This window comes from Chelonia mydas, chromosome 4 (genome assembly GCF_015237465.2).
Source record: "Chelonia mydas isolate rCheMyd1 chromosome 4, rCheMyd1.pri.v2, whole genome shotgun sequence".
Lineage (NCBI taxonomy): Eukaryota > Metazoa > Chordata > Testudines > Cheloniidae > Chelonia > Chelonia mydas.
The window spans coordinates 38220702-38234361 of NC_057852.1; the positions used below are offsets into that span (position 1 = coordinate 38220702).

The window sequence follows — 13660 nt, forward strand, 5'->3', positions numbered from 1 at the left end:
TCCAACATCTAACTAAATGAGGATTAAGAGAAATATGCCATTTAGACAGATTAATCCATAACTGCCAGCTGCAGGTTTCTTGTATATTCCTCTGAAGCATCTGTTGGACACAGGAGTAGATGGACCGTTGGTCTAATCCATCATGGCAATACCTATGTTCCTACTTAGTCACATTCTGTTTCATGTTCCCACCACACTTTACTTCTGTTGCTGACCTAAAGGTTCATGTCCCCCTTTTTTTGGATCCCTCTTTATTGTGCATTTACTAGTCTTCCAAAAATCAATTCCTGATAATTTCACCAATTTTCAATAGTAGATGTAGCCACTAGATTCATGCCAATGAACTACTTAGTTTACTATAATGAATTCTAATCCTTCTCAGTATGGGGCTAGAGAAACTAAATATAACCGTTAACTAGTGATAAGGATATCACTATAAATTATAAATAATTAATTATACTGTAATTGTCTTGTTCATAGTCAGTGAATGTTGGCCATTTTATACTTAGGTAAACCCTGAAAGGTACTACATACTTTCCCCTTAAATAAAGTTCCAGAATTAATAATAAATTGGCAATACAGAGTTTAAAATATCTTTAATAAGCCTGCAAGAATGAATTAAATGGATAAAGTTATAGACCTATTAAAATTAATTTCAGTTAATCGCTTACTTAATTTTAATTCAGACGTCCGTTTTCCTTAATCCTACTATTTTATAGGGGGTTTGCTCTTCATGGCTCAGGGACTCAGACTTCTCTTGGTTCATTTTGTCCTCTTTCTTCTGTCCTCAAAGATAGACCACACACAGAAACTCAGTGGTCTCAGTCAGTCTTATTCTGATGACTCCTCACCCTTAAAGGCTTGCCAATTGGTGCTCTCTCTAGTTTCTGTTTGCCTCTTTGTTGCTAATCCTTTTGCTCAGCTCTCACCCATCTCTCACAGTGTTACTGTTTAACTAAAATAAGCATGAACTGTGGAGGAACTCTCACAAACAACATCCCATTTTTAAAAAGCCAATCTTATTTATGTGACTTCAGAAACACAGTTTTAGGACTTGGGGTCCTAAACTTTTCCCTCACTCCACCCCACTGCTTCTGCTTCTCTTCAACTTCTATTTATTGTTGTGTCTTCAAAATATAGCCTTGCTTTCCTTTACAGCACGTTTCATGAAGCAGCCTTTGAAGAAACTATCTTGCACTCATGCTTCTAACCCCATTTTTAACATGACTGCAAATCTCCTAACAAAGAAATATTCTCTGGTTTCGGAAAGCTGTTTGTCTCATGCTGCTCATTTGTATCTGTTAACTCCACTTTCTCTTCAGCATAGAAGCTTTTGCTACTTGACATCTTGCTCTACCGTTGATGTCCCCACTCCTCAATTTTTCAGCAGCTCCAGAATACCTATATTCAAAGAATAATTGACAGTCCACAAAGAACATTGCTCACTACTTCTCCACCCCCAAAACATGTCCTATATGAGGTATTACTAACTACACATTAAATTCTTAATCAAACGTGAAATGCAATCTTCTGAAAATAAGTCTTCTTTCTCAGCCTAAAGCATCACTGGCTCTTCGGGTTTGTTCGATGTGTCTGATAGCCACTGTTCACCCTGAAGTCAGGAATTGGCTTTGCCCAATGTAATACACTCATGCACAGCGTGCATTAAAAGAAAGGCCAGGCCACTGAACACAACCTAATCTGTTACTATTTTATGCATTAGAGTCCCCATCCAGCAAAGCAGTTAAGCATTTCGCTTAATTTTGAGCACATAAGTAGTCCCATTCCACATGTACAGTTCAGTGTTTCCATTTATTATACTGCAAACTATGCTTTTTCATGACATACCATAATGAGTACCATGTACATAAGAAATGGCAGGGTCAGATTCAAACTGTGAGGGACTGGCATGCTTCAGCATACCAATGACCTAACTAAAAGAAAAGGAGTACTTGTGGCACCTTAGAGACTAACCAATTTATTTGAGCATAAGCTTTCGTGAGCTACAGCTCACTTCATCGGATGCATACTGTGGAAAGTACAGAAGATCTTTTTATATACACAAACCGTGGAAAAAATACCTCCCCCCACCCCACTCTCCTGCTGGTAATAGCTTATCTAAAGTGATCATTCTCCTTACAATGTGTACGATAATCAAGGTAGGCCATTTCCAGCACAAATCCAGGGTTTAAAAAGAACGTCGGGGGAGGGGGGGTTAGGAAAAAACAAGGGGAAATAGGCTTGAATAGAGGCTAAGTCATTATGCAAGGTAACCTAAGTTAATTGTATCCAATTTGCAAATGAATTCCAATTCAACAGTCTCTCGCTGGAGTCTGGATTTGAAGTTTTTTTGTTGTAATTTCGCAACTTTCATGTCTGTAATCGCGTGACCAGAGAGATTGAAGTGTTCTCCGACTGGTTTATGAATGTTATAATTCTTGACATCTGATTTGTGTCCATTTATTCTTTTACGTAGAGACTGTCCAGTTTGATCAATGTACATGGCAGAGGGGAATATTTTTTCATGCTTTGTGTGTATAAAAAGATCTTCTACACTTTCCACAGTATGCATCCGATGAAGTGAGCTGTAGCTCACAAAAGCTTATGCTCAAATAAATTGGTTAGTCTCTAAGGTGCCACAAGTACTCCTTTTCTTTTTGTGAATACAGACTAACACGGCTGTTACTCTGAAAAATGACCTAACTGTTGTCAAGATTTTCTAGGCATCACAAAAAAGGAGAGAGTCTTAAGCAGAGTTTTAAAGGAGGATTTTGCAGGCAGCTCCTACCACGTCTGAGGGGCAGAATGGGAGAAAGCACTGAAGTGTTGGTTTGCAATTTTAACAACTGTGCAATGGAGGCTGGCATCATGGACTGGTTGGAGGTGGGATTGGACTTTTTAATATTGAATGAGAGATGATAGGTAGTGTGGGAAAAGGCTGTGAAGGGCCTTGAAGCTGAATATAAAGAGCTTATATTTGATCCTAGAGAGAAGTAGGAGCCAGTGGAGGGATGCAAAGAGAGGGGTGACATGGTCAAAGTGACAGGAAAAGAAAAATGATCTTTGCAGTAGCATTCTGAATGTATATGAGCGGGCCAAGATTGCCTTTGTGTAGGCCATGCTGTAATAACCAACATGAGATGACAACAGCCTGGATGAGTTTTAGCTGTGCAGATAGAAAGGAAAGGTCATATTTTAAAGTGCTATGAAGAAAGAATCTGTAAGTTTCAGACATAACCCGCATGCGACAACCTAGAAAGAGGTCCAAGTTGAAGATGACACCGAAGTTATGGGCCTCAGTAACAGGCATAATAGTGATATTGTCCACAGTGATTGAGATAGGAGGTAGTTGGGAGGGTTTGGGGAGAAAGATTAAGAGTCCTGTTGTAGCTATGTTGAGTTTGAGCTGATGGCTAGAAATCCAAGAGATATCAGAGACACAGAACGAGATTTTAGTTTGGGCAGATGGAGATGGGTGTGGAGTTGAGATAGATGGTAGAAGTTGTATTTGTGAACAACATTGCCCAGAGATAAAGTATAGTGGAACAAGAGAAGGGGACAAAGGACAGAGTGTTGCGGAGCCCCCACAAAAAGTTGGATGCTATTGTTGGCCTTGCACTCATTTAGGTACATAGACCCCGATTTAGAAATACATTAAAGCACGTATGTTCCTTTAATCACATGCTTCAGTCTCACTGACATCACTGGGACACAAGCACACGCTTAAATACTTTCTTGAATTGGGGCCATAATATTGTTTTGCTATGCCTCACCTATTAAAGCACATTTTGCATATTTCGATTCACAGTTGCCAGCCAGAGACAATTTTCTGTACACATTCTCCAGGATCTAAACTTTCAGTTAAAAAAATGAGGGTTTTTTAGTCCTTCATCTCCATAATGGAAGTTAGAGCAGAGTTTATGAGCCTTATTGTTTATGACTACATTTGATCAAATACATGGAGGGGAAGAGTTGAACACCTCCAGTCAGTAACTGTAGGCCTGCCTAACAGAAGAGTATATTATAGCACTGGAGAAATCCTGGTCAATTATCTTCAAGATTATATATTGGTGCAACCCTGGAACTTCAAATGGTCAACATTCAGTGTGCTACAGCAATTCAGTACCCCTAGCCGTGTGTGACAGACGGACTCAATTTTGTCCTCCAGTACTTAGTTCACAGAATTACAAAAGCACTGGAGCAATGTGTTGGTGTCATGGGGATTTTGCGTACTGAAGCAGAATAAGCTTAGGAAAGACCAAAATTAAGATGGATATGATTGTTGCTGTTAAAGATTTGATTTCCCAAGTTATTCTAGATTTTAAAACAAACAAATGAAAGACAAATAAATTAATGCATAAATTTATTCCTCACTTTTTATGCCGAACACACATTTTAATAAAACAGGATTAAAGAACTGCCAAATCCCTTCCTCAGTGTCTCTATTCATTCACTGTACTTGTGTAAAGTTAAATACTCGTATGGGCTTATAGCTCTGTAATTGGATCCCTAAATGCGTGCAGCACTTTATTGACTTCAGTGCTGCTTTGTGTAGATGTACAGGCCTGACTGCATGGAGCCAGAATTGTAGCCATGTTTTTTTGAAATATTGCTTCACATTTTTAATTACAGCATTTGTGAAGGGGCAGAGGATATTTGTTATGATTTTTTTGCTTCCTTGAGAGATGTTTACAGACAGCACGCTAGTTTCACACATTCTAAGTAAACATGGAAATACAAATATCTTTTCCTGTACTTGCACGTGGATGGATATCTAGGAATTTCCATCTGAAACAAGCATTTTGCCCCCGTTCCATCTGTAATGTTACCTCACTTTTTGTGCCTCCTGCCTCAGCCATGAGGATGGAGATTGTCCCAGTCTGTACAGCAGATTGGACAGTTCTACTTTGTGATCTCTGAAGTAACTTGAGAGAAAAGACTTGCACTGATGAAATAAAGGAATAATGAGGAAAATATTCATCTTTCTAGACACTTCTTGAAACCGTTCATTAAAATGAGTAAAGCTGTGATTAAAATCTAGCACAGAAAGATCTACTGATGAGAAAAGTGTTTTATAAAGAGCTAGGTATTTATCAATCATTATTATTGTCAGGCTATGCTAGTGTGTTCGAAATTCTCCTTACCCCTAAGCCATATAGCTGTATTTAATTGGAACAGAAAAGTTTATTTCAGTATTTTGAGTTCTAAAGTTTAAAACTCATACAGGGTTTTTTTAAAGTTACCTTCAAGTTGATGGATGGATATTTTTGATCTTTGGCCTCTTCTACATGTTTTATTTTTCCTTCTTCTAAGGGAAGACACCAAAACCCCTTCTTATGATCAAATCTGAATATATGGTTCAACAGAATACACATATTTATGGTTATTTCCTAGTCTTATAAATAAATCTTACTGGCAGGACATTCCCCTGCCATTTAGTTGACTTTAAATAGCCATTTAATCCCATGAGCTTTGATCCAGTCCATCATAACTTTTTTCAAAGCCATATGTTCCATACTGTAACTCATAATGTACACCATCTCAATTCCACTATCTTCTGTTACCTAAACATCAAAAGATGTATGTATACAAAAAGGAAGAACATAATCTGTGCTCTCAACTGTTTTGCTTATCTTCAGAAGATGACTGTAGCTTGTTGCTGTTTCCTCTCCGGGCACATGGTGAGAAGTGGATGGAGACTTGACTCAATCATAGTTTAGCCACTAGTCTGCCCCGGGGTCAGCACATACTCAGGGAAGATTGTATTATTATAACATAATCCTTGATGAAAAGTTCATATCTTAGCCCAGATCTGACATGTATCTTAACACTGATGAGCGTCTTATTCTGCAAGAAATCCCACTGACTTCAGTGAGACTACTCATGGTGTCAGGTGCTGTTCAACATGAGTAAGGTAAATACCACCTTACCCTGCACCCTTATTAAATTTAATACCTTTGCTCTTAGTTATATTCCTTTATGCTAAATAATTCCTCTTTCCCATTTCCACTCTTTAAATACGGCACAATAGCGGTCTATATTCCCCCTAAGTCTTGGCTTAGCAAAGAACTATCTATTTAGTCCTTTAAATCTTTCTTCATCAGTAAAGTCCTTTTCATAAATCAGTTCCATTCTCTAGATCCTCAGAATATGAGAGAAGCAGAACATAGATCAGTGAGATAATACAACCTGTTTGAAAAATGTTTATTTATTTATTCCTATTGGGACTGATTTTTCAGAATGGAAGATAATATAGCACCTAAGGAAAGATACGTGAAAGGGTTCAAATTAAATACTGGAAACATTTTATAAAAATATGAAATGTGCTCCATTTTGCTGAGTTACAGATTTTGTGAGTCAAACACAACCCAGGCACAGCTACTACTGCTGACATACTACTAATGGAATGGATGCATTGACCTGAAATGAGACACACTCACTAGAGAACAGTGTTAAATGCTTAGAGAGTGCAATTTCCTCATTCTACTTTTAGACACATGCTAACTTAATATGAAGATGTCAAAAATGTTACAGGATTTCTAATCAGCTTTGTCTGTTTCAGATAAGAGCTCAAGAGAGCTTTTAAGTCAGCCCTACGAAACAAAGCCTCATCAAACCAGGACGGAAGACTATGAGCAGGACGGCCACCCTCCTATCCCCCTCTATTTCAGTGACTCCCCATAATCTCCCACTCCCCCTCTCCTACCAGGATCTCTGTATTATTCATTCCATGTCAGGGTCTCTATGTCCCTTCCTCCTCATGCCAGGGGTTTTGTGAACATACTCCATTCCCACCATCTCTCGAGGGACCTGGTTGGACCCCTTTTCTCCATGCTCCCACTGGCCCCATATCAGGGTCCCCCATTCTTCCCCCCCACCCCCATGCCAGGAGCTCTGTGCACATCTCTTCTTTCTTCTCTCCAAAAGTACCTTTCTTCCCCTCCAGATTGGAAGGGATGGGAAGGTAGCTAGTGTCTTCATTCTCCCTCTGTCCCCCATCCCCCGCCAAAGCAAGGAGCAGGGTTGGGGGGGGGGGGGGGGACGGACACACAAAACGGACTTCTACTCTTTCTCTCTAGCTACCCCTGCTGACTGAGCATCCATCCCACAGCTGTTAAGTGGCTCACAGTATGGAGAACAAAACAAAAACAAAACTTTTTAATTGCTAATAGCTTTTAGTCATGCCAAGGTCTTGGTCTGCCACCACATTTTCCCCTTTTTGTCCATGCCATACTGCTGCCCCTTCTCCCCTTTCTTGTTTCTTTCTTTCCTTTGTCTGGGAGATAAGTCAACAGAGAAATTCCATCAAGGTTGTTTGAGAAGGGAACAAAAATAAATCCAGGTTTATGTAGTCTGGAGGACTTTATGGATGGCTGGAAGCTACATGCCTAGCTGCTTTAAAAAACCCCACTGGGCACTTCACTTTAAAAATCCAACCCTTCTTTTGTCTGTGCATCTCCTACCCCACCCCATCTTTAATTTGTCTTGATTATTTTGGGTGAAATCTTGGTCCCAGTGAAATCTATAGAAGTTTTACCATCAGTTTCAAGGGGAAAAAGATTGTACCCTGAGATCTTAAGCTCTTCAGGAAAAAGAATCTTGTGGCCCCTCAGAGCTGTAGACAATCTATTTTAACAGATTTCTCTTCAATCCAAGTCCTTCCACCAACCACTAAAGCTCATAGTTGCCACCTATGATGGTGCTCCACATCCTTCTGGAAACAATGAAGTACCTTCACATGGAAATTGCCCAGTGAGGTGCATATTCAGCAGTATGTCCCTTTAAAGAATAGACCATTCATTTGCTCAGATTCTAAAGGGTTGCTCTAGGTTATTCATTCCTCAGATAATATCTGTCAGTCCCATATAGATACAACACACACAAGACAAATATAGTTGGGCTTATTGGCCCAATCTTCTTCCTACTGGAGTCAAAGGGAATTTTGCTATTTACCTCAAAGGGAGCTCCATCAAGCCCAGTATCTTGAAAGTATTTGGTAACCATGATAAGCCATCTGCTGTTTATTTATAATATTTATCTACTCTTACTGGTAGCCTCGTGCAGCAAGGAATTTCAGTACCAGTTTTTAGTTAAGGCTCAAGGACAGACCAAAGGTTCAGAATTTCTTAATTAGGAAAAATAATTGTAGGGGACCTAATATTGTGAGGTACTGAGCACCCCTTACAAGGTTGGGAGGGCTCAACTGCCATCAGCTTCAGCACTTTGCCCTCACCGTTTGTAGTTGTATACATTTTATGTAAGTCTAACTAAAAAAAAAAAAACACAATGTATAAAAAACTTACATTAAAGAATCAGAATTACAATGTGGTGAGACCCCAATAAACTTTTGAACTTGGTTTCTTTCTGTAAGTGGATCATTTCTCAGCTGCTTTCTATCTATCATTAGTAACCAGAAGAAAGGAACATGTTTTACATGCATCTGGTTTAGCTATTAATTGTTAAATGTGTATCATATCTCCTTCCATTATACCTAGATCTATCTTGTTTTATTAGCATTTGTTTGAGATGGCCTGCATAACTCACTTGCAGATTCACCACTTGTGAATCTTCACTGGTTTCACTGATACAGGGTGTCTGTGGCTTTCAAAAATTAGATGCTGAACCAGCAAGTCCCTACAGCATGTGTACCCTAGTTCATTCCTATTGGATCAATTGTTTAACGCTTTCTGTAGATTCAGGCAGATATCACTGCATTAGATTACACTTAATTCATGTTTACAGGTTCTCTATGACTAGGCAGGCTAGAAAGCTAATTTTGTTTTCAATGAAACAGAATCTGAAGCTTTGGAGACAAATATAGTTGATGTTGAAATGATGCACGGATGATCTTCCTGACATGGCATCAAAAGGTGACAAAGCCTGTGACTTAAAGCAAGGAATGGAGACTGGGTCAGGCCTCAGGAGCAGACCTGGCCAGGAAGTAGGAAAATGAGGAGCTGATGAATCTATCAAATATGTAGTTTAAAGCTTTACACTCCAAGCAGAAAAAGCTTTTACTGATGCTCAAACTTTCACCTCCTGTGAGTCAAAGCTTTTCAAATGCTAGGTTCCTGCTGCTTCTAATAAATGCATTCAGCAGCACAGAAAGCAGGAAACCTCTGTGGAATTAGCAAAGTTCAAATGGGAGAAATCTGATTTGACTGGCTTCGCTGCTGCACGCTACAGTCTGCAGCCTTGAGTTGTCATCCCTCACATATATGCAATGCATGCATGAGGGAGTTCCATAATTACAGCCAGTGCTCTTTGGTGAAGGGTGGCTTCCAATGCCTAGGTCTGCTGAAATGGCCAACTGAGCCCTATCCTGTTACCTAACTGTAGCACTGGAATGTGCAGGTAATGGTATGCCATTACAGTATAATATTTATCTCTGTGTTGAAGAGCCTAGCACAGTAGAATCCTGATCCTGACTTGGAGCAAGATGCATACATACAGGCTCACTACAAAATATCATTTCCCCAACACATTTGGATTCTAATTGAAAGTGCTGCAGAGTAGCTGTCAGGTTAAACTTATGATAAAGGTAACTGCTTCTCCAGGTGGGTTTTCATGTTGCCAGCTGGAAGTGAAATTGACAGCCACGTGTGTAACAAAAAAATTCAGTCTGAAACACTTAAAAATATTACACAGCTGGCCTAAAGTTGGTGTCAATTGGACTAGCTATGTACAGGTTTTACCATCAGTCCTTGAACTGGCTGCTGAACCCAGAAAGGCTTGATTGCTACTAGAGTTCCCATTGTCACTAGCCATAGCATAGCTGAAAAGTGGGAGACTTCTTTTTCCCAATGTTGTAATCAGAGTTATCTGCAGTGGGGACTTATAAAAAAAATCCCCTGTTGTAGACAAGGCTCTAGTTAGGCTTTTTAGGACTAGAGATCATATGCCCCGAAAAGATCTGAATTTGTATTCCTTTCAACATGTATGTTCTAACATGCCAATTTCTTTAGGCATTAAGTTGTGGTTATGACATAATTACAGTACTATATTAGTAGATGGGTAAATAAAATGCTATAAAGTAATTCTTGTTGTATTTCAACCTCACTTTCTCCAGGCCAGAGTCTACATGGTGTGCAAGGTTGGAGGCTAGTCAGTATCCCAGTGGGGAGAACAGCCCTTGATTCTTTCGGTCATCCTTGGAACTGATAAGTGACTCAAAGTGGGCTGGGTGCATGACTAAAAGTTACCATGTCGGATGTTCAAGAATGGTGCAGCAAGTGCACCAGTGTTTGTTGCCTGGGAGAACACCTGGCTAAGATTTCACCTTTCAGCACTAACTATGTGTGTAATGGCAGTTAGGCGTGTAATACCTTTTAGGGCAAAAGCTAACTTTTAATATGAATCACTAGGCATTAGAACAAGATTTACAACCCTAATTTTCCTGAGTGGAAATTAAAATGACAAAAGTTGGGAAATTACATTACTGTCATATCTCTATACTGTATCTACCCTTTCAACACAGAATACCCTGTAAATCTATTGTATTTTGCTTCTCATTAGACATTTTTAGGCAAAGGGAATAACTTTTATGGATCCAGTGATTTATATATTTTGATGCCCTAATTTTCTGAAGTGAGTAGGCACTGCTGCTATTCCACAACATATCATAAAAGATAACTAAACTGTCTGGAGACAGGAAAAAAATAATTTTCCATACATATCCTTAATCATAAGTGTGTAACCTCTTCTTAATGCCTGAAGATTAATACACAGATTTTCAGTTAACGTTCACAGAACTTGCAAATATAAGTCTGAATATGAAGGTGAGAGCATATCCATTTATGGAAGTATACGGCTTCCTCTTTGGGCCGCTACAATAGAGATATTCAGGACTTCTAAGTTTCAGATAACACTACAGAGAGGGGAAGCATAATCTGCTATTTGCACATCCATATGAGGCACCATTTCTGGACTTGGGCACGTAGGTATAAGAGGTATTTGTACATGAAAGTGGAATTGGGTACCATAACTTAGCCACCAAGTTTGAAAAAGTTAGCCTACAGTCTACTTTCATCATCTACACCTGTATTTCTCACCTCAAGGGGGTGAGAAAGTAAGTTAACCAACTTTCTGTATGTGTACTGTACCACCGAAGTTCAAGATATCTCTTCTACAGAATTCTTAACTCTAGAAGGACTTGGGATCCAGCTGTGATCATGTCATAGAAACTGAACTTCAGTGCAGCTGGCTCCTCAAGCATACACTGGTGCTATAAGAAAATTTGAATTTTAAGACTTAATGCATTGGTTTACAAACATGATAGTATGACATTGCCAGTGTTAAATATATCTCATTAATAAAATTGATTTGCTTCAGATTAGACATAGTAAGCAGTTACATTACACTTCTTCTATGGTTCATTAACGAAAAAGCCACCATGTGAACAACAAGGGATGCTCTGTTATACCTGATACCAGGAGTATGCCTGATCCAATGGGAATGGTGATGATCTTGGCCTTCAGGACCAGGAAAGCAGATCATTTGGGAGCATCCTCTGAATGAAAGTGTTGTGTTATCAAACAAAGTGACTAGGTGCATTGATGAGGATAGGAAAGAAATCTATGTACCTAGAAAAGAAAAATATATATTAAAAATACACTCCAATTATTAATTTTACATATACATATTTTTACTTAGCTTTCAGTCTGAAGATCTCAACACCTAGTCCATATTTATGAAGTAGGCCTCAAAACATGAGGCAGACAAGTAGTATTATCCCCATTTTAGAGCTGGGCAAGGTAAGGGGGTCGTCACCTACCTCCCCCATCCCTGGGCTATAAACAGGAAGCTATGCTTCCTCCCACCAGATGACAAGTCCATCAACATACTAATCACAGTAAAAATTAATATTACACTGTGGTAAATGGTATAAGATTTGAAATTTTACTTTAGTTAAACGGTTTCCTGTTTGTCTCAGCATGGGTGGAATGCACCTGTGATAAATATGACAGTTTCCTGCAATAGGTAATGCAGTTGAAGTCATGTTGGTCCCAGGCTATTAGAGAGACAAGCTAGATGAGTTAATATCTTTTATTGGACCAACTTCACTGCTTTTGAGCCACACAGAGCTCTTCATACCTGAAAAGGAATGAATTACACCTTATTGAACTAAGTTTAAGTATCTTGGTTCCTTGTATAAAAAAAAAATGCAAGTGTTTATGTGTTATTGTGAGATTGTACGTAACTTCTTTTAGAGGGAGACAGGATGAATATAAACTCTGGGAAGTATTATGAGCTTTGAAGGACTCTTAGAACAACAGCCCAGCCAAGATGGAACTTTTAGCTGAGTGAGCTTCCTAGAACATACTTGGCAGGAGGGAAATGCAAATTACTCACCTCTGGACCCATCCATTTGAAGCTGCACCTGAGGAGAAATCATTTGCTTTCTAATCACCTGTTACATTAGGACCAGACCAGAAGCCCAAACTGGATAAAAGTGACTCTCAGATTCACAGCTGTGCTTTTTATTTATTTATTTTTAAAAGCTTTTATGAACTTGTGACCACAGGAAAAAAAAATATCTTGTGGAGGTCACAGACCCAAACACCGTGCCCTACTTCCACTTCCCCTTTTTGTCAGACAAATTGGTCTCAATTCAGGATTTGCTTCTATCAATCCCCCGTTCAGGGCAGATATCATTTATCAACAGTCACTAAATCAACATAAAGAAACTTCCTACTCCCTTCCCTGGAGCAAGGGTTGGCATACAATTCTTCCCACTCTAGCAACAATAGGCAGCCAAGATTATTGACAGAAGCACCTCAATTATCTTCCATCAACCCTACTTCATAGCTTGCTTCCCACCCAGAGATCTATTTCCCCTCCTACGCATATCTACAGCAACCACAGACCTTGACCAGATAGAGCTCTCTTTTCTTAGGGCAACTTCCTCTTTATACTATTCTCCTCCTAACTCAGCTATTCCAATTCTAATTAGCTAAAAGGGGCACCACCTGGAACACCTAATCATTCCCAGAGGTAGCCCATGGAGTTGGCATGGGCCAATTAGGTCCTAATTCTCCTAAAGGGCCACTGGCCCTGTAACAGTGGAATCAGAAGGGCTGTTACTGACCAGAGCCTTTGCTGGAGTCGGACAGATCTCTAGCAAGTTTATTAGCACATGGGTAGGTTATTTTATTGTTTTAATGTGTTATTTGTAATGTTTTACCTTAAGAATATATGTATTTGCTTGGAAAAAGCTGTATGGTAACTTTTAACTGTGGTAATTACACTGTTTATAGACTCTGAGGAGAAAAGCAAAGCAGGCCTGCTGTAGCAGTCTGATTTTAATGGGGAACTCACAGAATAGGCAGGGAACTATGCAGTCTGGAAATTTCCTAGTCAGGAGGAAGCAAGACACGTGTCTCTGCCCAAAGGAGGTGCTGGCTGGGGAGCCAAAAGCCTGAGAGTGGGTGCACTTGTTGGACCACAGAAAGACAGTAAAGGTGCAGTTGCCCTGAACTGTGACAGCACCAAAGGACATACCCTGTTTTGAGACTGTAGTGGTTTCATGTAGGACTGTATGAAACTTAGGAGCTTTGATTTGCACAAGTTTCAGCAAACCTTATTAGCATATTTAGAGCCAGATCTGTGCTCAGTAGAACAGTTCTGCTTATTCCATATTTACATCAGTGAGACTACTTGT

The 13660-nt window shown here is 39.5% G+C and overlaps 1 protein-coding gene across 1 annotated transcript; it reads right to left on the reverse strand.

Moving 5' to 3' along the window:
• Nucleotides 1-4825: 4825 nt before the first annotated feature.
• Nucleotides 4826-9342, reverse strand: LOC102948029 (bifunctional heparan sulfate N-deacetylase/N-sulfotransferase 3-like). The gene is made up of 3 exons (XM_037896429.2): nucleotides 8304-9342; nucleotides 5244-5346; nucleotides 4826-4945 (listed from the first exon to the last, which is right to left on the reverse strand). Exons 1-3 carry the CDS (start codon nucleotides 8438-8440, stop codon nucleotides 4826-4828), a joined length of 360 nt encoding a protein of 119 aa, XP_037752357.1. The 5' UTR covers nucleotides 8441-9342.
• Nucleotides 9343-13660: the final 4318 nt, after the last annotated feature.